Source organism: Polypterus senegalus, chromosome 1 (genome assembly GCF_016835505.1).
Source record: "Polypterus senegalus isolate Bchr_013 chromosome 1, ASM1683550v1, whole genome shotgun sequence".
Classification (NCBI taxonomy): domain Eukaryota; kingdom Metazoa; phylum Chordata; class Cladistia; order Polypteriformes; family Polypteridae; genus Polypterus; species Polypterus senegalus.
In genome coordinates this window covers 214,476,225-214,502,034 of record NC_053154.1, presented here as the reverse complement: position 1 = coordinate 214,502,034, position 25,810 = coordinate 214,476,225, and the positions used below count along the sequence as shown (strand labels likewise).

Sequence of the window (25,810 nt, the reverse complement as noted above, 5' to 3'; positions counted from 1 at the left end):
ATACTGTATATTAACATTGTAAAATGGCCAGACACCAGAGAAACCGAGTTGTGACAACTTAATAAACATTGGAACGCCAATGGGGTCATCCTGTTTAATTCCATTTTTCTTTTCTTCTTAACTTAAAGTAAATGCTGTTTGGCAAGTAAGGAAAGTACATTGGCAGCAAAATAACAGAAAACAAGGCTCAGGTTATCCAGTAACAACAAAGACAAAGTAGGTCTCTGGAGGAGCTCTGTAGTGATCAGGTCTCAATTTTGAAAAAAAAAAAAACACTCCTTTGAGGCCCTCTGGCTTCTTATTTTGGGAGGACAGGAAGTGTCGGGGGTAATTGCCCAACGTAGGTGACTTCTCGGAGCTACAGGGAGAGAAGGAGAAGACACGGTTAGCAACAATGCCCTCTCTGGCCCCGACAGGTTAACACATACCTTGAATGAGCCAGTAAGGAGATCCTCTGACACACATACATGACAACATATCTTATATATAAACATTTACGTGTGGAAGTGTGTGTGTGTCTGTCTGTCCGGCCTGGAAGTGCACAGTGGCCCAGAAGTGAAGCTAAAAGAAAGCGACTTTGTCGCAGACAAAAGACAAACTCACTTAGCTGCTAATACACAAGTGAGGCGAGCACATCGGCAAAACAAAACCTCACAAAGAGAAAGAAACTCGCTTATTCGCTAATAGACAAGGGGGGCGACCACGTTTGCAAAATGAAACCCCTGACTCTGCATTTCAATTTTCTACCCTGACTATTTTAATAGTTTCTAGGAGCCTGAGCTTTTTACAGCATGGGCTTACACATCTAGTAATCAAAGTCAAAGTCAAAGTGAACTTTATTGTCATCTCAACCATATACAAGTATACAGATAGACGAAATTGCGAAGCTCAGGGTCCACAGTGTAACAACATGATGTGCAAATAGTAAATTAAAAATAGAATAAAAATTTAAAAATTTAAAATTAAAACACAAGACAAAACATTGTGCAAAGATAGGACAAACAAGTAGCAGCAATATTGATGTGTAAGATATGTAATATAATAAATAAATAAATAAATAATAAATAATAAATATAGATAATACAGAAATTATCAGTGTATGATAATAATTGTTTAAGACGTGTGTAAACAACGACAGGTCAGAATGTTTCATAGCATAAGGATATCAAGAGTGTCAAAATCCTTAGAGGTCAGTATGAGATTTTCAGTTCTTTTCTACATGCACACTCATCTTAGCAGGATAGTGGTTTTCATGTATAAAAGTTCTGTTTTTAGTGGTGGTTGAGGCCGTGTGGAAGGTCCCAGGGGGCAGCCTGGTGTTAAGGAGTCTAACAGCTTGGGGGTAAAAACTCTCCTGCAGCCTGGCAGATTTGGCTTTGATGCTGCAGTATCTTCTCTTGGATGGCAGAAGTGTGAAAAGTCCATGTGAGAGGTGTAAGGGGTCCTGCACAATGCTGCAGGCCTTGCGGACACTGTGTTTGTAAAATATGTCCTGTAGTGAAGGGAGAGGCACCCCAATAATGTTCTCTGCTGTCTTCACTATCCTTTGCAGGCGCTTGCGGTCGGATATGTTGCAGTTGCCATACCAGACAGTGATGCAGCTGGTCAGGACACTCTCTATGGTGCCTCTGTAGAACATGGTGAGGATGGAAGGGGGAAGACGTGCTTGCTTCAGCCGTTTACCTCGTTTCTGTTTCCGATCTCTGCGCTTGCGTTTTCGCCAATTCAGCTATTCAGGCTGCCGAAGTAAGCAAAGGCTGCGGAGCGTCTCAGTCACCTCACTGGATATTTCGGCGCAGTTTCTTTGGAAATCTAGCAGGATTTGCCGCTCGTAAATGTATGTCTGCGTACTACTATCACTTAAATCTACTTTTCTACTTATACTAGTTAACAAAGATGAACAAAGATTAACACTAAACACTGTGGACTCAGGAGCTCTGTAAGCCGCAGCCCGCACGGGCGCCGCCATATATATAATATTCTAGAAAACACATGGACCTCTCCAGTCCAGCACTGCTTTTCTATCTGTCATGTCACTGTGTCAATCACTGACTTTTCTATCATGGAGTTGTTCATCAGGCTGACCTCTTGTTTTGGTATGTACTGCAGTGTCCTGTGGTCTTGTCATTTCTCATTCGGTGTCAAGGAAACATCTCATCTGTGTGACTTGACACTGAGCTAAGGTCATGGCTCTTGTTGATTGTCATGGCATGAGGTGTTGTGTATGATTTTCTTTAGCAGTCAGAGTGTTAGCCTGTGGACGATCAGCACGGTTCATGGAACTGTTCATGGTCATGGCACCATGCCCTTCCTAGTATGGAGTTGCTCATCATGTCATAGACTGCAGACATGTTAGCCAAGCCCACATGTCCACTCTCTTCCTGTCAGCCATGTCCCATGACTGTTTTGACAATTTGTCAACAGTTGGGATAGAGTTTGAGTTTTGTCCATATGTTTTTACTTTTCTCTTGGCCTCTTTACATAATAAATACATTTTGTATTTTTATTATGGCAGAATAGAAATTCCACTCTTCTAATTATGTGATTTCAGAGTATTTAGGGGTGTCATAACAACGGCATACATTTTTATAGAATCAGTTATCTTTTAATTTCACTTGCAATTCTTTTGTTAGGACCTAAAAAAATGTTTTACAATGTTTCACGTACTCTCAATGGGTAAAAATATATCAATGTTACACACAGTCTTCTTCTTCTAGCTTTTCCTATAGCAGATCAGTCTCTTCTATTTATTTTTGCCCATTAAATCCTTATTTTGTATTCCTCTGTTTTTTAAATCTTCTTTCTTTTTTGCATCTCTCCATCTCCTCTTTGGCCTTTTTCTTCATCTCCTTTTACCTTTTATGTCCATCTCCAGTACGTTTCTGCCTCTCTTCTTGTCATGTTTCCATTCCAGGGCAGTCATGATTACTACACACTCTTCAAAGTTTTTCCAACATGTACACTTTTCCTGATAAGTTCATTTTTTGCTTTTGTTCCTTCTTGTTGACTCTCTTGACCAGCATATCATCCATATGTCAGCAATGTTGATTCAAGTTTTTTAGTCATTGTGGTCACCAGAGAGTACTGTGGTCTGATATTGCTGAGATTTCATCTCTGATGGAAGATTGCAGGAATCGTCGGGTAGAGGGGTCCTTTAATCGGATTGGCTGGCCCAGCTGTGGAATGGCCAATAGGAGGAGGCAGCTGGATGGCCAAGGTCTCCCGGACTCTGAACAAATCCGAATCATATTATGTGATATCATCTACTGTTGAATTCTGCTCTGTACTTGTAATATTTCTATTGTACTATTGTATTGTATTGAGGATTACTTGTGTTCTGTTCTGTGTATTGGATTTGATTTATCCCCTTTTTTTGACACCCACTGCACACCCAACCTACCTGGAAAGGAGTCTCTTTTTGAACTGCCTTTCCCAAAGTTTCTTCCATTTTTTCCCCTACTAGGGTTTTTTGGGAGTTTTTCCTTGTCTTCTTAGAGAGTCAAGGCTGGGGTGCTGTCAAAAGGCAGGGCCTGTTAAAGCCCATTGCGGCACTTCTTGTGTGATTTTGGGCTTTGCAAAAAATAAATTGTATTGTATTTTCATAAGTCCACAAATAACCCAGAGGCTGATCTGGATGCGAGTCCCAAGATAGGCTTAGAGTCTACAGAGCAATTCAAGTTGGTGTCTGGAAGTGAACCCAGGAAAATAACTCACTTTCAGAGTGACCAGACAAAAGAGAATTCAAGGTAAGTAGGACAATTTTGTGGTCAAAGCCTCTCCATCAGATATGCAGTGGGTAACACCCTGGGTAGTGTGGCATATGTTGTTCCTTTTGGACATGCAATGGCTATAGAGATTGAAGCCAAATCACAAATGTGTCGATTTGTGTATTTTCAGTTTGTTTTATGTTGTTGACATAAAAAAAGCTTTTGTCTGAAGAAGTGCCATTCTTTTAAGGCCTTGTTCAAATGGTAGCTAAAATCGAGTCTAGCCCGATTTTCTCTATCCTGAATTTTGCATTGTATGTTTTTTTTTTTGCTTTTGACTGCTCAGTTAAATCTTCTCTTTCCTGAATGTGCTCTACATACACAAAAAGAATAAAACAACTTTGTTAAACAGATGAAAACCAGAAGATGCTGGTTGCTGTTCTACTTCACATCATTTTAGTGAAGAACATGCGTGAATTCATCAGCACATGATGATCAGGAACAGAAACAAAAAAAATGAAATATCAGAACTGTTTGTTCAAGCTCATTTATCTCTGCCAATGTTCTGTAAACAGAGACAAGTGGCCCATAGGACAGGAGACAGGACCAGTGAAAGAAATGTGGAAAGTCTGGATAACAAAAGAAATGTAAATACTTCTGAAAAGTTTTTATTCCATGGTAGTTTTTGCTAATCATATTTTCCTAAAAAGTCAGATCTTTGCTACATATGAGTGAAGAAAACAGGAACAGTGTGAATGTCGCTTTTTTGGTTTCAAATATCAAACGCAAGGTTGGTTTATAACAGCGGTGCATTTCCTTAACAACATAGCAAAATTCATGAAAAGGAAAAATGATCTGAAATGACAAAAATGACAATAATTATTCAACAGATTAAATAGACCAAATCAGAAAATTGGATGATAATGATTAGTCGAAAAAAAAAAATTGCAGTGAAAATAAATAGATAAACCCTGAATATTGCAAACCCAGACCTGTACTAACGAGATCCTAAGATATCCTTGACAATTTCCTGTATTTAAAACTTTTTTTTTTCGGTCAATCCCTAGAAGAACGCTACATGGTTGTTCTCCTGTATTTCAGACTTGTTTGCCTCTCCACTGAAGTCAGAAAACTATTAAGCCACATATTTCAACTAAGAATTAAACCTGTGTCTTACCCGGCCAATCTGTTGCAGTGCTGTGAAAAACTGCTGTGGCATTAACATATAAAAATGAAAGATTTTGAGACCCCAATGTTATTATTTACTTCTCTCCATTCAAATACTGCATATTTTTTATTTCTATCAGGGCCTGGGGCTGTCAGGTCACTCACACTTCTTTATAAATAAACTTGTGGTCATTTGTAATAAGAGGTGAGCCAGGACAACAACCAGAAAAAGCCTTTCCAGTCATAGTTGCCATTATGTTCGATTCACCTGAGGTACAGTAATATGCTATTTTTATGATAAGGGCGGCATTTCACCAATTCCCTCTTCCTGTGATGATTAAAGCATAAATGCTATTTTTGGTAAAACTAGATAGATAGATAGATAGATAGATAGATAGATAGATAGATAGATAGATAGATAGATAGATAGATAGATAGATAGATAGATACTTTATTAATCCCAAGGGGAAATTCACATACTCCAGCAGCAGCATACTAACAAAGAACAATATTAAGGAGTGATAATTATGAAGGTATAACAGACAAACAATAAATTTGTATAATGCCTTTACCCCAAAGGGTGGAATTGAAGAGTCACATAGTGTAGTGGAAGAACGATCTCCTCAGTCTGTCAGTGGAGCAGGACAGTGAAAGCGGTCTGTTGCTGAAGCTGCTCCTATGTCTGGAGATGATCCTGTTCAGTGGATGCAGTGGATTCTCCATTATTGGCAGGAGCCTGCTCAGCACCCATCACTCTGCCATGGATGTTAAACTGTCCAGCTCTGTGCCTACAATAGAGCCTGCCTTCTTCACCAGTTTGTTCAGGCGTGAGGCATCCTTCTTCTTTATGCTGCCTCCCCAGCACACCATCGCGTAGAAGAGGGCGCTTGCCACAACTGTCTGATAGAACATCTGCAGCATCTTACTGCAGATGTTGAAAGATGCCAGCCTTCTAAGGAAGTATAGTCGGCTCTGTCTTCTCTTGCACAGAGAATCACTATTGGCATTCTAGTCCAATTTAACATCCAGCTGCACTCCCAGGTATTTATAGGTCTGCACCCTCTGCACACAGTCACCTCTGATAATCACAGGGTCCGGGAGGGGCCTGATCCTCCTAAAATCCACCACCAGCATTTTGGTTTTGCTTGTGTTCAAAAATTATTTTAAATTTTTTTTTTTTTTAAATTAAACAATTATACATTTTTTTTTTAAATTTCAAAAAATACAAAAACTATAAAGGCTTTTGGCTCTCTAATAAAGGCCTGTTATATTGACATTTGTCTCGCTTTATTTCAAGTTAAACTGTCAGACAGAGGTGTTCTCCCATCACAAATGTTACATTCAGCCTGTGCCATTACCCACCATCCTGTCCTTCAAGAAACATGAGAAAACTACATTTTTGAAGGCGGTTCATAAAACTTGAGGTTATGGTTGTGTAATCACATTCTTGTATCTCACTCCAGACTACAGGCTCATGTTACTAAGTTATGAATGAAACCACCCTTGGTTCACTGTGCCATTCACATTGCTTTCAAAGTCAGGCAATTTCTTTCATAAGCTTGAGCTATTTTCCTGTTTTCTCAGGTGCTGAGAAGACTAATATTCATTAATTCCTACTATTAGAGGATCCATGTTTATGTTCATGCTGCTGAATAAACTGTATAACCAAGGAGATCAAGGCAGAAGGACAAACAATGAATCTGTGCATAGAAGTGTGTCCTTGTCAGGGCAATCTTTACATCATTTCACAGAATATTATCGTCTGGTTTTACAAACTCCCCTACCCTTCAATATCCTTCCTTTCAGAGAAATAAAGAAAGACAAAATCAGAAAGTGTTCATGTTGGGGTGCTAAGGCACACAATTACACTCCACATTCCATTTCAATGAATGTATGCTTGATGCGCATTGCACGTCAGTATTAACAATAAAAAGATCACTTATATTCATTTGACCAAAAGCTCAAAAAATGATGGGCTGCAAGTCTGTGTCATCCTCAGTTGCTGTCAGCAGTAACTTCCTTGTGTTCACACAAGCGCAGAAGGACATCTGGGAGCTGCAAAAAAGAAACATTTGGCTCATCAGGGTTCATCTGTTCCTGCAAATGAGCTTGATATCAAGGTCAAAGCAGAGCAGACCGCAAAACGGCTGTATGGGATGCCATCAGAACAAGTGGTATGATATTCGCCATGTCTAAAAGTACACTTTTATCTGCAGACACCTGGTTCATTTTGGGAGGAAGCCGAGTTTCTAGTAACTTCAGCTTGAGCCTTGTTTCTTCATTAGACATGCCCAGGAAATAATTTGATGTCCTAGTGGGTGGAATCTTGGACAGGATGATAATAAACTAAATAAGTTGGCAAAGGAAAGGAACAGGGTTTCTTAATGACCCTTAAAAATGAGAGAAGGCTCTGGCAATGAAAATACACATCATGCCAGTACAGGTGGAGAAACACTGCTACATGAAAAAGTCCTGGCCACCTACACAAAGAAGAAAAAGTGGAGCTCTGAAAAGAAGCATAAAAGTACTTCTGAAAATGCTAGGGGAGAGTCAATGCAGCAGCTTTCAAGGAAGCCCCACCATCTTGTATATGACAGGAATTTTGAAAATTTCCAACTCGGTGGCTTATCATTATAATTGTATATTTGGCTGATGTCTTTATCCAAATCAACCTAAAACTTCAGCATCTGTTAAAACTGTTCACATTTATTTTTTACAGATGGAGCACCAACTTTAGCTTGATGTCTCTGGAATAGTCCCTCACTCCATCCATGTAGTTCTACGGCATGGCTGGAAGGAATACAATGATGGCATTTAAAGCAGTCTCATGACCAGAGGCTGAAGGAAAGTGACTTAGAACAAGCTCTTAACTTGAGAGAGTGAAGAAAAGGCAGGGATGTGAGAGACAGACAGAGAAAGGCAAATGGTAGGTGATGAAAATGCTTTCATACCAAACAGATGTGCCTGGGGATCATCTTCTGGACTCTGCTATGGTAAGTGACCACAGCACTGCACATTGAAAGGGGGCACTGTCAGTAACTGAATATCTCTTCTGCCCACAGTTCCAAGAAAAGTCCAAGGTGGATGCTTAGCCCCACCCACAGCACCCAGAACAGGCTCCACCCCTTCCGTTCAGACATTATAAAAGAAGCCTGGTACCAGGAAAGTGCCATTTCATTTTGACTGAACATTAATGAGCGCAGGGCAACGGTTGGCAGAAACTTTTGTGAACAGCATTTACCAGGCTGATAAGAGCTGACTTTATTTTGTATCATGGGGGTAACCCAATAATTTTCCTAGCTTTTTGTGGTCTGTCCAACCAGTCATACACTTTCATTCACACACACACACACACACACGTATGTACACATGTATCAGTATTTTTATTTTATTTTATTTTAGATTCTGGCCTCCTTGGCATTTCTGTAGATCACTAGGTCAAAGTACAGGAAGAGTTCCCCATTCTGTTTACAACATGTAACAGCTGGTTTTAGAATGATCCATTCTGTTGTCACAGCTCACAAGCCTGTAAACTAGCTAGTATAGTGTTTATTGTATTATGCAATTATTGTTATAAAAAGGATCGTCAACCTTTGCAGCTTAAAAGCAAAAATAATTCCAACTATGTTAATTTTAAAAAAGCTGCTACTTGCCTCACTTAGAAATACTTTATTCTCACAGTTACCATAGAATCCAAAATTTCCAAGATCTGTAACTTACAATTTCTAGTCAGACTCGCTTACTGATGCGATAGATCGATAGATCGATAGATAGATAGATAGATAGATAGATAGATAGATAGATAGATAGAGAAAAGCACTGTATAAAGCTGAAAGAAAGAAAGAAAGAAAGAAAGAAAGAAAGAAAGAAAGAAAGAAAAATCTAGCTTGATGAAAGATATACAAAGCAGTCAAAGTCACAGTGACGCATTATGCAGGCATATTCTATTGGTATAAATGAGCCCCAGTAGCATTTTTGACACACATCTGCTGAACAATTTGTTGGCTGAAAGTCCTCAGTGTTAGTGTGTCATGAAGAGGAGGTGTAGCATTGTTCAAAATGGCACTCAGTTTTGTTTTCATTCTCTCCTTTACTACTATATTCAGGGGATCCATAGTGTGTTCCATAACTGAGCCTTTTAATTAAGTTGTTTATTCAGGAGGCCTCTCTTGAGATGATGATATTGACAGAACACACCACAGTGTAACAAATGTACTGTCCATTATAGAGTCGCAGAGTATGTGAAGGATACCACTAACAACATTAAAGGAGTGCAGTCTCCTAAGAATCTGTTCTGTTTTTTCTTATATAGTTTGTCTGTGTTATGAGACCGGTCCAACCTGTCATTGATTAGGATCTCCAGTCATGTGTAGTGCACCACCAACACATTCACACTCAAACCAGCAAAACTGGTCCAAATAGTGACCAGGCATAGATGCTCTTTGGTGCATTGAAAGTCAATAACCTGTTTCTTGGTTTTGCTGATATTAAGTTGCAGAAATCAAATAAAGTTCTCCACCTGACTCCTATACTCTGTGTCATCCCTTTTGTCAATACACCTCGTTGCTGCAGACTCATCATAAAACTTCTGCAGGTGACATTTCCTGGTGTTAAATGTATAATTTGAGGAGTACAACATGAAGAAAAATAGAGACAGGAATGTTCCTAGCGGTGCTCTGATGCTGCTCACACTCAGACCAGAGACACAGTCCTTGGCCTCACAATGTAAAACACTAAAGTCAAAATCAAATGCAACTCTACCAGTAAAGAGGAGACAGAACCCACAAGCCATTTAAACACTTGATCCTTTTGGATCTAGAACATTATCACTGGGAAATTTGCTTCTGTTAGCATTTATCTCCATGTGATCCTGTCAAACATCTTAACACCAACACTTCAATGTCTAATCCTTCTAGTTTTCTGAGGGATGCAGCACAATCACATTTCAGTCTCATCCCATTAGATTTTGTAGGCCTGTACACTGTAACTAAACGACTCCCATTTTACTATCATGACATTCCAATTGTTATTATGTCAGGTTTGCAACTTTTTCTTTTTCTCATGCATTTTGAGGGTCATACAGATTTTGGATGTATCTCAGCAGCAAAATATGAAAGTGAGGAAACATTTACGGAAATGACACCAAGCCACTGCATGGCAGACTCCCAAACTCAGGCATAACAAATGTGTCATATTAAACTGCATATGGATGTAAACCTTGGGTGGCATTTTATAGACATAAAAGTATCATCAAGTAACATCAGGTAGAGGTTAGACAGTGTCTGTACAGCAAAGATGCATCATTGCAATTCACACAACTCTGGCTGGACCAGTTTTAAAAACTCAGTAAACCTTGTTCTAAACAACATGGCTTTGGGAATGGGAGGATTCAGACTCCACACAGACAATGACAATAGCTGTGTTGCAGCAGTGCTAATTATTATAAAATAATGCAATTTACTTCAGTTTTACTTATCCTTAAAATATAATCTTAAAATGAAACGCTAAAGGTTCACACCCTTACTATCATGGTGTGCGACAAAGCCGTATTGCCTTCTTTTCTTTGACATGGCAGATGTTAGTTACTCTATTTTATGATAGAATGTGTTTTATATGCTGTTAATGTTATTATTTCACCATTATCACAACACCAATGTGGTTTGCATGGATGTTGCCATTTTGTGTTTTGCATGGGCAACGCCATACTTGTTTACCTTTGATACGACTACTTGTCAGTCACGTGATTTGGGTGGATGTGACACGATGACACTGATAACATTAAAATTTCTAGCAACGTTGGTCCTGGAGGTTCAGGTTTTTGTTTAAAGCACTTATTGCTCAAGTGACATTTTTCTGCTTTATTTTAGCCATCTCACTTGTTGACATTTCCCACTCTTAATTGCTTATTTTTGATTTAAACCGCCACATTCCCTGTTTTAATTGCTCCTTATTAAAAGTAAGATGCAAATGATAAAGTAACCAGCAGTTCTCTAACTTTTTCCATTTACTTTTGTGTCTATTTATTGTGCACTAATTGGCTTAATAAAATAGTCAGAAGGAAACGGACAAGAATAATGTAAATGACTGAAAATTACTCATACTTTATAGGCTTCAAAATACTTGGATGATATTCTTGGAAATAAAAAAAATCTACGATATAAGAATGACCAGACATTTCAGACTTAAAACACTAACAAGCTATTAAATTAAATCAGATCTGTTATTGGCAAGTATTGGTTTCAATTAAGCAACTGGGCTGGAATGAAAATCTGCAGTCACTGCGGCCTGCCAGGGCTGCTGTTGTTCTCCCCTACATTAAAAGATATTGGTATTAAACACAGAAAAAATGAATAGTGACTTGCGCTAAAGATTTATTTAGGGAAAAGCTCTTTAGATACCATTAGGATCTCAAACACTGTTTATTTTCAACTTTCTTGCCTCGTGTTTTGGTTTTATTTTTTGCCTTGCCTCTTGTATTTCATCAATAAACTGATAAACTGTACTACTTTGTTTATAGCAGTGAGCAGGTTAGGGTGATTTATTCCCAGAGAGGGGGCATGATTTATAATTCTAATGTAGTGCCATTAGATTTAACTAACTTGGGGGAATTACCGCCATGAAATCTTGCAGACTCACAGGCTACTAAAATAGCAACAGGATTTTGACTCTCACATGTCTACAGTCTTGTGCATTTACAGTAGATGTGAAGTGTATTTTAACTTTTAGTACCAGGTCTTCACTTGTTTCCAAAAATGCTACATGTTGCAGTTGTCTGCCTTTAATACTAGTCATCAATTCAACCATTAAAAAAAAAATTTGAGACAAGACCTTCACCAACAAATGCATACATTTTAAAATCTTGATTGTTCTTTCTACTTAAATTGAAGCTGAAAGCATGATTTTAAGTTTTATTCCATCCTAAACTGATCATTTTTTTTGGGATGCTCACATAAATCCTTTTAAATTGATAATACATTCTGTTTGAATGCATACTGTATTTGAACTGGCATATAGTTTATTCTAGGTTGCTGTTGATTCATCAACTCACAAGGTTTCAGCCCTTCTGAGCTGGAGAGCTTCTTATGTGAAGCTGGACAGGTTCTCCATATTGACTGCTTTGGTTTTAAATGGAGTCACTGTTGCCCTCCTGTGAATGTATGTAAGTATACGCAATTGGTTTCTGACTGGCAACTATGACTGCTGGAATCGATGCCAAAACCGCATGATGCTACTAGACAAAGCAAGATTGGAAAACGGGTGGATGGGTACTTTTCAGAAACACTGAGAACAACACCTTATGTCCTGGTTACAGTTTTTGCCTCACCACTGCAAAAACCACCTTAGATTAACCATTGTTGTGATGTTTCAATGTACTCATACGGCCCTGCAATCTGGTTCATTATTACTATTAATAGCAATAAACAGAATAAAAGTTGATATTGATATGTAACTTAGATTAACTGGTAGCTCTAAACTGACTTGGTAGGAGTGTGCCGATGCCTAACAGGGGCAGACAGGCTAGAGTACAATACAATCTGGCAATGAAAAAAGTGAGTTCAGAATATGGATGGTGTTAGGGATAATGTACTACAACTGCCGGCCTGTTTAACTGGGGCATCCTGACAACATATGTACCACCAGAATTAAAATTAGAAGATGGGATCTTATATAACATTTTAACTTTATATATTTTGTTTTCATATACAACGTCATACTTTTTATGAACTAGATATTTACCTAAGACTATTAATAATTGACTATTTCGGGATGTTTGGATTGTGCTTAATGGCAGAGGGGAGTTACTAAAATATACCATTTATCTGTGTACTGACTGGTGTAACTAGAATGCTTCCTAGTAATTATATGTAAATGAATGTAAATGATAACAGGAACTGTTAACCAGTCTTGCCGTGGACAGCATAGCTACCCTAATGGTGAGGCTCCACCAATGGGATAAACAAAGAACGTCCATCTTGGATTTCATTTGTAACGATGACTGAACACATTTCTTTACTTAGTGAACACTTTCCATGACAACGGGTGGGGTACAGCATACTATTCTGGGTTAAGAATTTAGAAATAATTAAGCTGGCTTCTTTTAACTTGGTGTGCACCTCTACGTTATTTATAGTACATTTCACCTATTAAACAATTCCATACCTGTGCTTGTGATGAATCAGTGCACACCCTCTGGTTCAGACGAACCTGTGCATTTCGCTTTGCACTGAATGTGTTGCTTCAAAGTCCATGCCACCTCTTCGTATACACTGGACCACCTCATCCTTCTTTTGTTTTTGACTCAAAAGAGTCAAACCCTGACAAGAATTAGGTGAATGCCATATGTGAGAAAGAAAGGAAAAGCAAGCATAAAAAAAAAATGCAGAATTATATTTTAAAACAGCACCACATCATATTATTAGGCCTGAGTAACACATTTTAGCAGGTAGCTTGATTTTTAACTCAACATAATCAGTTTCTTGTTTTGATAATTGTATACAGACTATCAATTCATCTCTGCAAATACATTTTACAAAATGGTATCCAAAGTCCAAAACTGACTTTCTCATTGGTAAAGGATGTGTACTATTTATAACAGGCTCTCAGGGACTAATTTGCAGCCTCACAAAAATACACACTTTTTGCTCTTTAAATGACTGACTTACATTCCCTAATTTGCTGGAACAGATACAGTACAGTGATTACCTGGAACTAGAAGCAATTAGGGCAACAGAAACAAAAACACTAAAGATCAGTTTTGAAATGTCCACTTGTTATTCAAAGTTAAAGAAAATACAACCAGTCATAATATTACGAAGAGAAAACAAAGCGGGCATACCAATAAATGTTTTCACTGGAAATATGTTTGTATAGTAGAGCTGCTGGCCTTCAACATAAGCAATAAGGGGGGATTCCTAAGGGAGCTATGATCACATTTCTGAGGCCTTCAATGTATTTCTGCCAGTATGACAACCCTTACGTGTTTGGCTATAGATTCCATCCATCCATCATTCAACCAGCTATATCCTAACTACAGGGTCACAGGGGTATGCTGGAGCCAATCCAAGCCAACACAGGGTGCAAGGCAGGAAACAAACCCTGGGCAGGGTGCCAGCCTACCGCAGGACACACACACACACCCACACACCAAGCACACACCAGGGACAATTTAGGATCACCAATGCACCTAACCTGCATGTCTTTGGACTGTGGGAGGAAACTGGATCACCCGGAGGAAACCCACACAGAGAACATGCAAACTCCACGCAGGGAGGACCTGGGAAGCAAATCTGGCTCTCATAACTGCAAGGCAGCAGTGCTACCACTGTGCCACCATGACGCCCCAGCTATAGATTAATGAATTAAATATGCCCATCATATCAAATATTAGTGCTGTCTATCCAATAAAATTTTAAGCCACAAACATCTGTAGTACAGCTTCTAGTTCAAAGGGAACTGACAGCAAAAAATACTGCATGTTATTTCCCCACAAATTTTAATTTTTCAGTTATGTGTCCATAGGTGCCATTCCCACAAATTAGTAAGGCTTGAAAACACAGCTACCAGAACACAACAACTTAAGATATAAGGTTACACTTTATTCCAAGTGTCAGGGTCAAAAGGAGCTATTTAAGGAGTTTCAAGTACATGTCAGAAACAAACCCTGGCTATGGTACCAGTCTTTGGCTGGACTCCCTTATGCACAGTCTCATACTTGCACTAGCACTGGGCCAATTTTGAAATTGTCAATTAAATTAACCTGCATGGCTTATTATCCAAAGCTCCACCAGGGGACAAAAAAATGTTTGTTTGTTCATCCATCCATCTATCTACCACTGATCATGCCTTATCTATCTATCTATCTATCTATCTATCTATCTATCTATCTACTATCTATCTAGCTATCTATCCATCCATCCATCCCACAGGGACAACAGTTAAGCACAGGATTCAGACCAAACATCTTAGACATAAGAGATAGCAGTGCTAGCCCCTAAGCTACCATGCCACCCATATTTCTCCAACAGCAAATGTAAATCTGTCTCCTTTCTTCTGTTAAGTTCTTTTCTGCCTCATATGGTGTCTTCAAGAACGGTGTTCCTATTTTCAATAATAATAAGGGCAAAACAATACCTATCAGGCTTAGAGTTCCAGATAACACTGCTATGAACAGTCAAAGAAAGCAAAATAAATTATTTTTAAACAAACTTTTGTAAGAACAAATGAGAACTAATAAAACGTTTTACATAAAAGTGGACATAATATAAATTCATTTGATATATGCATTATGTCAGATCTACACATTCAGAGTCATGGTGATGTCTTAATAAGGTGCAATAAAATAAATTAAGTACATTTAAAAAAAAAATATTGGCTTTCAATTAGGAGTATACTTGGAAGTAAAAACCACTTCTAAATAAGCTACTGTATATGCCACTTAACTGTCATTTTTTTATTATTTCTAAGGTATTTTATTTGTTGTATTAGTGTAAACAACAATAGATCAGGTAAAAGTGATCTGACTCAAGTCTCAAATTATAGCTGTACTTCTACAGAGTAATTTGATTTATTGTACTGTTGCCATCAAAATGGAAAACTTTGTAAGTACTAAAAACAAAAAGGAAGAGAAAAAAGAGATTAGTAATATCTGGGAAAATGACAGATGGCAAATAAAAGTACTTCAAGCTGCAGTAATTAGAAGGGATATGGCTGCAAAAAGGATTCAGCATTGAAGTAAAAGCTTAAGGTTTAAGTTTGTAACACTTATCTATCAACCTCTCAAACTAATAACTGCTCAAGTCAGATCAGTGACAGCAAGACATTTCTGGAACATAAAATGACCTAATATGTACATAGGTATGCAAATACAGTACATTTTACTAGTTAATCTGCCTTAATTCTACCACTAGATGGCACTATTTTATCTCAACATGTCTAGAATTCTGCTGAAAACAGCCAAACAAAACATTGCATTGGTTTCTAAAAGTGATGGTGCACTGAAAATATGATAGTAATCAAACATTTCTGTCTATGAACACATCATTTGGATGATCTGTGCACTACCCAAGTATTGTATGTGTTGTTATCACTCTTTAACACTTCAAAGTAACCAGTAGAATATTGAAGATGATCCCATGTATTCTTCTCAATATCTAGTCTATATCATCATACATACACACACACAAATCTTGATAGGAAATTAACAAGCAATTCCAAATAAAAAAAAAAATCTGCTGATGTTCCTTATTTTAAGTTCCAGCTGAAATTGACTTTCATGTGTACATAGTATGTACTGTATATTAAATGGAATTTCTATTTTTTTTTTTTTTTGCTTTATAATGACAGCCAGCAAAACGCAAACAGAAAACAAAGTGCATGCTTTTCATTATACTGGCATTATATTTTTCCACAATAATAACTCATATTTTTGTGTGCATTTCATCTAAACATTTTTGCATTTTTAAATCAACATCTTTCCAGTATAATATACAAACTGTAGTGTTTTAGAGGTTGACAAAACTACACTTCTCCTTTTTTAACATTTACATGATCACCAATAACAAAATGTATTTCTTCGCTTCTCCAAAGGCCTGAAACTGATTGAGCTGCCTGGCTAGTCAGAAAGCCTTGATGAGCCGCAAGTGAACATGCAGGTGGCCTTCTGAGAATGTTTGCCTTCTTGGTAAGATAAGCTGTGGCCTCTGAAATCTTAAAAGCTTGAACCTGAGGTTACAAATAACTGAATGTGGCAATCTGCTGCCATCAGGCTACTAGCTGGTAATGTTGACAGTTTGAAGAATTTGACAGCTTGCCACTACAAGATGCAGCATGATGCTGTTAAGATGCTATATGACAGACTGGATGATCACATTATTCTATATATAAAGAGCTAAAAAATAACATACTTGAAGGCTCTAGCCCCCAGCCATAATAAACAAAAAAAAATAACAGTACTCAATAATGCAGTATATCTGCCAATACACAAAGAGAGGTTTTGTTTGTCCCCATAAATACTGGGGATTATGATACATTACAAAGCAAAGAAATAATAGAATTCTGTTTTCTGGAGTCATGACACAAACAGAGTGGGCCCCCAAACTGGCAGAATGGTTGGTTGCTTAAATATGTAGTACAGACCATACTGAAAATATACACTTCATTCTTCATAGTGCCACACTCAGGCCAGTGTGACTGTGATTATAAATTCTTAAAGCTATGTTGTATATTGAGAGAGTGCAGAATACATACAGTGCTTAAAGAATACTCTACGCAAAAAATTAAATTTTTGTCTATGTCACTTACCCCATGTAGGTTATTGTGATGGCCAAAAAAAAGTTTAACCTCATGTTTTCATGCAAAATGGATACAACATAGCCATGGAATGGGCATTGAAGACATAGCATAGGCATCTATGGTGACTGGTGTTGGACAACAGCAAACATCAAAAATGTTCATGAAAAAAATCTCATGTTGCATAATCCACATGTCAAGTCATCCAGTCATATGCGCCCAATGTTCCTGACACAGGTATTTTTCTTCCCTAAAATACTGTTAATAAACAAAACCAAAAAACACTTCCATAAAATTCTCTTATTCATTATGCAGAGAGGAACAAGCATTTGAATCGTATACGCGCCTCCCGTCTACGACTGGACTACCTCGGGATTATTTAGCAGAAGTCTGTGAGACTGCACGCGTAAAATTACATTCTGCTTATTAAAGCTTCTTGCATATTCACGAGTATGAGAAATATTCTTCTGGTGATGTTCTTACTTGCTTTTCTTTAATTTTTTTAAATCTTTAGTTATACAGTATACGGCTCTCAGTGAACCTTGCACTTTTGATATCACGTGAACTGCAATGTCAGCCAATGAATAAATTGTTAATGGGCTGGACTTGTGACCAATGAATGAGAGGGGAGGTGACTCTTCAATTCAAATGCTCAGCTACATTTGACTATGATTTGTTTTAGCTCATAGCAGTGTTTTCCAGAAGTGGTATTTTTAAATAATGTTTTATTAAAAGTACATGTATTTGGGAAGTTGTGAACATACAAATGGCTAACTTCACATGTGAATTATGCAACTTGAGTAACATGAGAGTTTCTCATAGACATTTGGAGGTTTGCTATTGTCTGACGTTGGTCACTATACATGTGTGTGTCTGTTATGTATGACAACATGAGATTACATTTCTTTTTCGTTCACTACAAATTATGACACCCCATGTAGGTTGTAGTGACTGAAAATTTCTTTCATAATAAAATATTTTTGAGTGGAGTATTCCTTTGGGCTTTAAAGGCCAAAACTATATGTTCAAGTTCTGCCTACAACTCACTAACACACCCTAAGCGAGTCAATGAGCCTCACTGTGCACTAATTGGAAAAAATGTACAGAATGTGAACTATTAGACTATGCCATGATCTCAGATAAAGGTGCCTGGAAATAATACTTGGAATATAATAACTTTGCTAGAAAAAATGTAAACACATGGCAAGAAATAATATTGGACTATGACAGCAATAAACAACAATAAAAATGTGAAGGAAGCCATCCATACATCAATCTGTTTTTCTGCTCTGATTCATGGAGAGCTAAAGCCAATCCCTGTAATCTTAAATACAAAGCAGGAAACAGGCCTGGCTTGGACATGTTCCATTGGAAGACACTTACAAAGTTATATCCACTTTAGGGTAATTTTGAATTACCAGTTAACCTAACATGCAAGGTTGTAGAAGGAAAGCCCAGTACATGGAGAAAAAACATCTGGAATTTGCACAAGAGAACACGTGTATTGCTATGAACTTGCACAACGAGCCACCTCAGTTCACAGATATGACTTTGGTAACTGCCGGTTGCCATCCACAAACCCATGACACCTTGCCCTCAGAAGAAGCTGTTTATTGGCCTGAGCTAATAACTTCTGGAGCTTTCCTGCACAGATATTGCTTCTAAACACTTGCATGTGGAGCACTTCTGAATGACATAAGCTGAGCTGGCTACTCATTTCCCACCTTACTGTACAACAAAACCTCCACCCAGGGAGTGGACTGTACACTAGTGAAGTGCAAAGTTAGCCAGTAAATAAGCTGTTACTGGGCAGGACATCTGACCATTGAATGAGGGGGGAGTGGGTCTTCCACATTAGAATGTGTTTCATTTTAGTTCACAGGGGTGCTTTCTGGAAGTGATTTGTTAAACAATAATTTATCATTAGTATGTGTTTGGGATATTTTGAGGATACAACTGGCTAGCTCCATGCATAATTATGCAATATGACATAGGCATTTTGATATTGTTTGATGTTAATGTTGGTTGCCATACACGCCTGTTTTATCAGAAACTTTATTTTATTTCTGTTCTCTGTGGCAACATGACACAATTTTTTTTTCCAATCATCACTACAAACTACATGTTTTAAGTAACAAATAAAAATATTTTCTGGGTGGATACTCCTTTAAGGTAATGGCCCAAAGCTGCCAGTTATGCAATATGCTAAGTCAACCCGAAGGGTGGACAGCACACTAGTGATGGGTATTTTGATTCACTTCACTGCTTCCATTCTTTCGAACTACCCAATTGAGCAAATTTGATTTGTTTGAATTATCCACAATCAAATACAAATTAATCTTAAATGTATTTATATTTGTTTAGATATTAAACATGATTGTTCATATCATATATTTATTAACTTCTTTGAAAGCATGTAGCATTACAATATAGTGAAAATGCATAATTAACAAATAGTAATAACAGATTTTATTTATATAGCACCTTTAATTAAAATGAAATGGTATGATCGAGAACCGTAAGTGAAAAAGATGTGTTCTTGGGTAATGATTCAGTGATTCGCTTGCAAATCAAATGAACAAGAATCGTGTGACTGAGTCTCTGGCAAAGATTTAGTTCATGAATCAACCAAATTAAAATGTGTAACTCTTTGCAATTCAAATGAATGAGAACCATGTGACTCATCTGCAAGTAATGATTCAGTTCACAAACTTAAATGAATGAGAATCACGTGACTTGTTCAAAAATCAAATGAAAGGGAATCATATGACTCATTCTCGGGTAATGTTTTGAATTAAACTCAAAAATTCATTGCGTGATACTTTCTTTGGTGTATTCAGTAAGCTGGAAAAGGTATGTACTAAAGCAAAGTTGAAAGCAAATAATTGATTGAATGTTTGTTTTTTTTATAAAGTTCAATGTACAAAGGGACATAAATGTATTAGTTTTAATATATTTATTCTATTTAGAACAATTCTAATAACAAATTGTATAAAACAAACAATTTAGACATTCTAAAATAAATATCTTGTGACTGTATTGTACTTGTATGATGAGTGAGAGAACAATCACTGACAGAGTTCTCGTTTGCCTATAACGATTTAGTTCTAACTTGAAGGAATCACTAGTGAACCAAACGAGAATCATAAGTGGGCATGGGCAGCAATTGCACAGGCACTTTAAACAACTAAACCACAGAGGCTGATGGCACTGTATATGTGCTTTGCGCTCATTTTTGTTCGCAAAACGATTCTCATGATTTTTTGAAAACAATTGTTCAAAAAGAGCTAATCATTTACAACTCACCCATCACTACTACGGTACACTACGTGTGGAAGAAGCAGTGAAAGTACACAGTAAGTAAAATGTACAGTCAGATATCCAATTGCATGAATATTACAGACACCCACATACTTACTAGGCAGGTGAACATGTCTCTTATATCTGATTGTATTGTATATTTTTTTTCTAATTTGGTTAATCGTAATGAGAATTGATAGTAAAATGAACAAAACAGATGCAAGACACAACTGATCTTGGAGAGGATAAAAAGGGAAGTCACAAAAAGAAGTATTCCCATACAGGTAAAATTTAGGTTTGCCCATGAACATGAAAGCATAAATTTGTAAGAGAATTCATACCAACAGCACAAACAATGCATCATGGGTTTAAACTGAGTTACTATACCTGCTGCACCATCTTATTGGCCCCAGTAAATAATAGAAACAATATAGTTTGTGTACAGTACTATCTGTCCTAAGACACTTTAGTTTTGCTTGACAGGACAGCAGCATCACCCAAACTAGCACCCATGAGAAAAAGTCTGTCTGTGTACTGTAACATACCTTCATTAAGTTAACCATCGTGGAATACTCTTTTATGACCATCATGCAGGCAAAACTAATTAACTCTCAATTGAAGACTTCATACTTTTCAAGTGTTATGGTTGGCTTACATAAAAAGCACAGGTAGTGTCTTAAGAACCTAAGAAATCATAAGAAAAAGTCTGGCCTTATGCTTAGCAGGCTCACTGAAAGCTAATATGGCTTGTTCATTACAGAAGGGCAGTAGAGGCTTGACAGAGCATAAAAGCTGATGATACCTGCCAAATGTTCAGGCACTGTAGGGCAGAATATTTCAAAAGGGAAGGCAGTTTGCAGATATTTAAAGCGTGTGGAGTTACTAAAACAAGAATCTGTCTTTAATTAAATTGGCCACTATGAAGAGAGGTCATCCGATGGTCAAGTAAAGGTGGTAAATTACTAGAATATGTCATACATTCAGTTTGACAAGCCAACAGATACCAGAAGGAAATAAACTTGAATGAAAGCAAATGAGCGGCTGATGTATTTTCAGGTTCCAACCCCACAAAAGAAGGCACTTAATTAAAACAAGTCTTTAAAACATGATTTAAGTAGCCCTTTGGCTGTCTAATATACACCAAAATTAAAAACCTGAGCAGATAAAATGGTGACATGTATTTGTCCTCTGGAGGGTATCCCAGATAGTATTTCATCCTGCTTGGATGAGTTCACTGTTAAAATTGAAACCACAGGCTTAAAATCCGAAGTGCTACATGAACGCAGCATGTTAAGAGATCTAATGTTTTTAGCATTTTCTCTTTTTTTAAAGTTGTGGCCTTAATGCTGTCTTGCATTTTAGATATAATGCACAATAATAACTGAAAATGCAGCTCCAACTGCCAGTCCCAACATTAAAAAGAAAGACATGACCACACCGGCCGCTTCAGCCAGATCCCTGTGGACAACTTTTGGTCCATAAATCATTGGCAAGGTCCCCAGATAACCATTTGAGAGACCCAGGAAGGAGGTAAATATTATGGGATAGACATCTGTAGTGAAAACCACTGTCTTGATGTGATTGCGTGGCTGATAGTTACAGTACATGAAAAGTGGCACAAAGATGGTACGGAGCAGCACCGCAACAGGCAAAAGTTTGCTCTTGGGCCCAGGGAATTGGATCCAAACTGTAATCTGTCGACCACAAAAGTCAGCCATGTTGTAGAGGAGAAAGGTGGTAAGTGGAGTAAAGTAAGTCGTGGTCCAAGGGCTGCCACTGTTCTTGTGCACCGACTCAATACCCGATAAGACAGCCGGGAACACAATAATGGAAATAAAGAATACATAGAACACACAAGATCCTAACATGGCTGTCTTCTTTAAAATTGGCTGTAGCGGAGGTATGGAATTCATTCTAAGGTGTTCTTCGGTCCCTCTACCAGCATCTATCACTTCATACTGCAGGAGGTTAAGCGACCCTGTGCCAGCCATGTAGTACCTGTGGGAGAATGAACAAAAATAATACTTTAAAATCTTTACTGTGGTAGAAAACTGAGAGTTGAATATGGAATAGTGCAGGAGAGAGCATATCAACATTTAGATCAGTAGGTTCTTATCCTAATGTGTTGAAAAATGGCTCAATTTCATCATATGACTTTATAGACCAAGTCAAACATTTTTATTTATAAAAATGGGACACAGCAAATTACTACATCCAAATCCCTCCAGCTTCATTAGCGCTTATTATCCCATAGATAATGTCATTGCCTACTTACAGTATACAAATAGTCAATGTCCCCACCCATTGCTCACTAGCTGTGTTTCTCTTCCTAGCTGCAGAGTTGCTTTTGAACTAGGCATTTGCTTGAGGTGGGGAGCAGTATTCATTAATAGGACCAAAAAAAAAAAAAACAAGAAAAAACTCTCACCAATTATTGTTAACCTACTACCTATAAACCCTTCTGAATTTGTAGAGATGAAAGCTGTCCACTGTTCCTTCTCCTATTCAAACTTTCTCTGGAAGGCTTTGTCATACCAGTTTGGAAAGTGGATCTAATGTCTCCCATCAGTGTGCATTTTATTATAAGCTGACGGAATTTCCCTTTGTCATGGCAGTGGCCCTTCTGACCAGCTTCATTATTACTTTATTCAGCTCTTACAAAATGTTTTTGGGATACAAAATCAATTGAATCAGATCTTCTTTCCCTAAATACTTTCTGGCTACAGTCCACTTTTCCCTAGTGTTTGTTTTAAATAAGCTCATTCATATATCTTGAAATCTCCAACTTGATACAAACAGGGGGATTCCTTAATTTCTTCCCAGCCTGTTGTCCTATTCTTTTTGTTTTGGCTATTATTAGAATACATGTTGTACTCCACATAAATTTTATTAGCTATATGTCCCACCCTCCCATTAAGTACTAATCCAATCCTTTCTTTCAGATTACTTATGAAAAGAGACATAAAGTATGCCAGTTTAACCCATGATGATATAATTGGGACAGTACCTCTTATAGATTTGGAACTCATGTTATACACACCTTCCAATATGCAGCTCGATAAACTACCTTCTTAGCCTTCCAACATGGTTCCCCTCTAAATTCAGTTTGGCCTCCCTCATTCCTTACTTGTTCCCCCTATTAGGACACTGAAAATAAAATCCAAGATAACCTCTTTACTGCACTGAAAATAAAACACTCTTTCCCAATCTGGGCCATCTCATTATTATGCACTAAACATCTGGCACAGAGTGGAGGGAGATCTTAAGCTCCAAATCTTGTTGGTATTGCTACACCTCAATTTTCCAGACCAAGGTCTTCTGAATTTGATGACAAATCTACTGTGTATCCTTTTTGACCTGGATACATCAAGGCATAAACACTCTCAGAAACATATTTGATGACTCAGGGCTCCCAACATTCCAAACACTGAGATCCAGGTTCTCTATTCCTCTTTCCACATGAAATCATATCAAAAGACAGAGTTTCTCCATTTTTCCTCCTCCACCACCACCCACTAACTGGGTTTGGTTTCCTTTAATCATTTAAGAAACCACAAACTAACTGATCTGCTACATTGTGAAAAGCATCCTACAAGTCTTATATATTCAATTTAGCAATGTGATCCCCATTCCATATCACTCCATCCTGCAGAACTATTCTGAATAGTGCTCTACCCTCTAAAATTCTAATCATTAAACTACCCAGTCCCAATTTATGCACTGTAAGCAATTCACTTTAAAACCTAACACATTCCCTTATGTCAGTTTTGTTCACTAAAAGTTTGTGGTTCAATCCTCCACATGTTTTGAAGCTGTCCATCTGTTTTTCTTTAGTAGTCCGTTGTTTCCAACTGTTTTTATCCTTGCCACTGTATTTCCCATCTCCCATTACACCGTTCTTCTCCTTGATCTTTCATGCTCACTTTCTCTCTCACACACACACACTATGGTTCTGCTTTGAAATGCAAGGGGTCATCCACTGCTAACATTAAGGCCTGCATAACTTGTCTTACCTAAATAAAATTAAAAACAATGGTGTGGAATGTTGTAACACAGGTTTAATACATTATTTACATTATAATCATTTTAATACATTACATAAGTACAATTCTTAACACAAGGTTGTGGGAAGCAGGCACTACCTTTTAAAATATATTTTGATTGTTTATCAAAGCGTGTTTTTTTTTTCTTTTGGTGTAGATTCTTTGAAGAAGCATGCCCTGACCTCCATTTGGATTGAGTTGTGTAGGCTCTTTCTGTGGCCCTGAGAACTCCAGTTTCTTCCCACATGCCAAAGACATGCTCTTTAGCTTAACTGGTGTCTTTAAAGTCTCCCAGTGTAAGATAAGCCAGCTATGAGTTTGTGCATCCATCCAGGATCAGTTCCTGCTTTGTGCCTATTTGAAAGTTCTACTGCTCCACAACTCTGTAATGGACTAAGTAAGATCAGAAAATGGTTGGATAGATTAGTAAAATGAAGCAGCCTGGAAGCACAGCATTTATCACTGCTGCCTGATGGTTTCAGAGCTCTAGGTTCAATTACTGTTTTGGTTACACTGTGTGTGAAGTTTTCATAATCCCTATGGCACCAAGTGTATCTTCTCTAGGTACTCATTTTCTCTTACCTTCCAAACCATATTTGGTTAACTGGAATGTCTAAACTGGTCCATTATAAGTGAACACAGCTGTGTGCTAGAATGTGTCCCATAATGGGCTGATATCCTTTTTGGACTTGTGTCCTGATGCTATTGGTGCTTATTGCCACCTGCCTGTGACCACATAAAGGATTAACCAGTCTGCTGAAAGGATGGACTAGGAAAATGGCAATCAGTTGCAGGATAGTTTATAAAATGCTCAATAAATGAAAAGAATGCTTTGAAAACACATCGGATCTCAATGGGAAAAAAATCCTGCTGGATATCTATACTGATACGGACTGGGTAATGTGTTAGGAACGAAAGGATGCCACATCGTTTGATGGAAATGAAAATGATCAACCTACAGAGGGGCTGAATTCAAAGACACCCCGAAAATCAAAGTGAAAAAATGGCGTGGCAGGCTAGTTCATTTTGCCGAAATTTCATTGCAGCAACTCAAAATCATTCTCAGTAGTTTTTATGGCCCCCACGTGCTTATATGCATGCCTGACAACGTCGAGGCATACTCCTAATAAGAGGACGGATGGTGTCCTGGGGGATCTCCTCCCAGATCTGGACCAGGGCATTACTGAGCTCCTGGACAGTCTGAAGTGCATCCTGGTGGCGTCAGATGGAATGAAACAATGTCCTAGAGGTGTTCTATTGGATTTAGGTCAGGCGAGCATGGGGGCCAGTCAATGGTACCAATTC

The 25,810-nt window shown here is 37.9% G+C and overlaps 1 protein-coding gene across 2 annotated transcripts in view; it reads right to left on the bottom strand.

Annotated features, from left to right (window-relative positions):
* Positions 1 to 21,341: 21,341 nt before the first annotated feature.
* The window catches only part of slc29a3 (solute carrier family 29 member 3), an 85,725-nt gene continuing 81,256 nt past the window's right edge, over positions 21,342 to 25,810 (bottom strand). For both annotated transcript variants that reach the window (XM_039768734.1, XM_039768725.1), the window contains one exon: positions 21,342 to 22,460. In XM_039768734.1, coding sequence (XP_039624668.1) covers positions 21,821 to 22,460 — 640 coding nt within the window. In that variant the 3' untranslated portion in view covers positions 21,342 to 21,820. The remainder of the gene's footprint in view (positions 22,461 to 25,810) is intronic.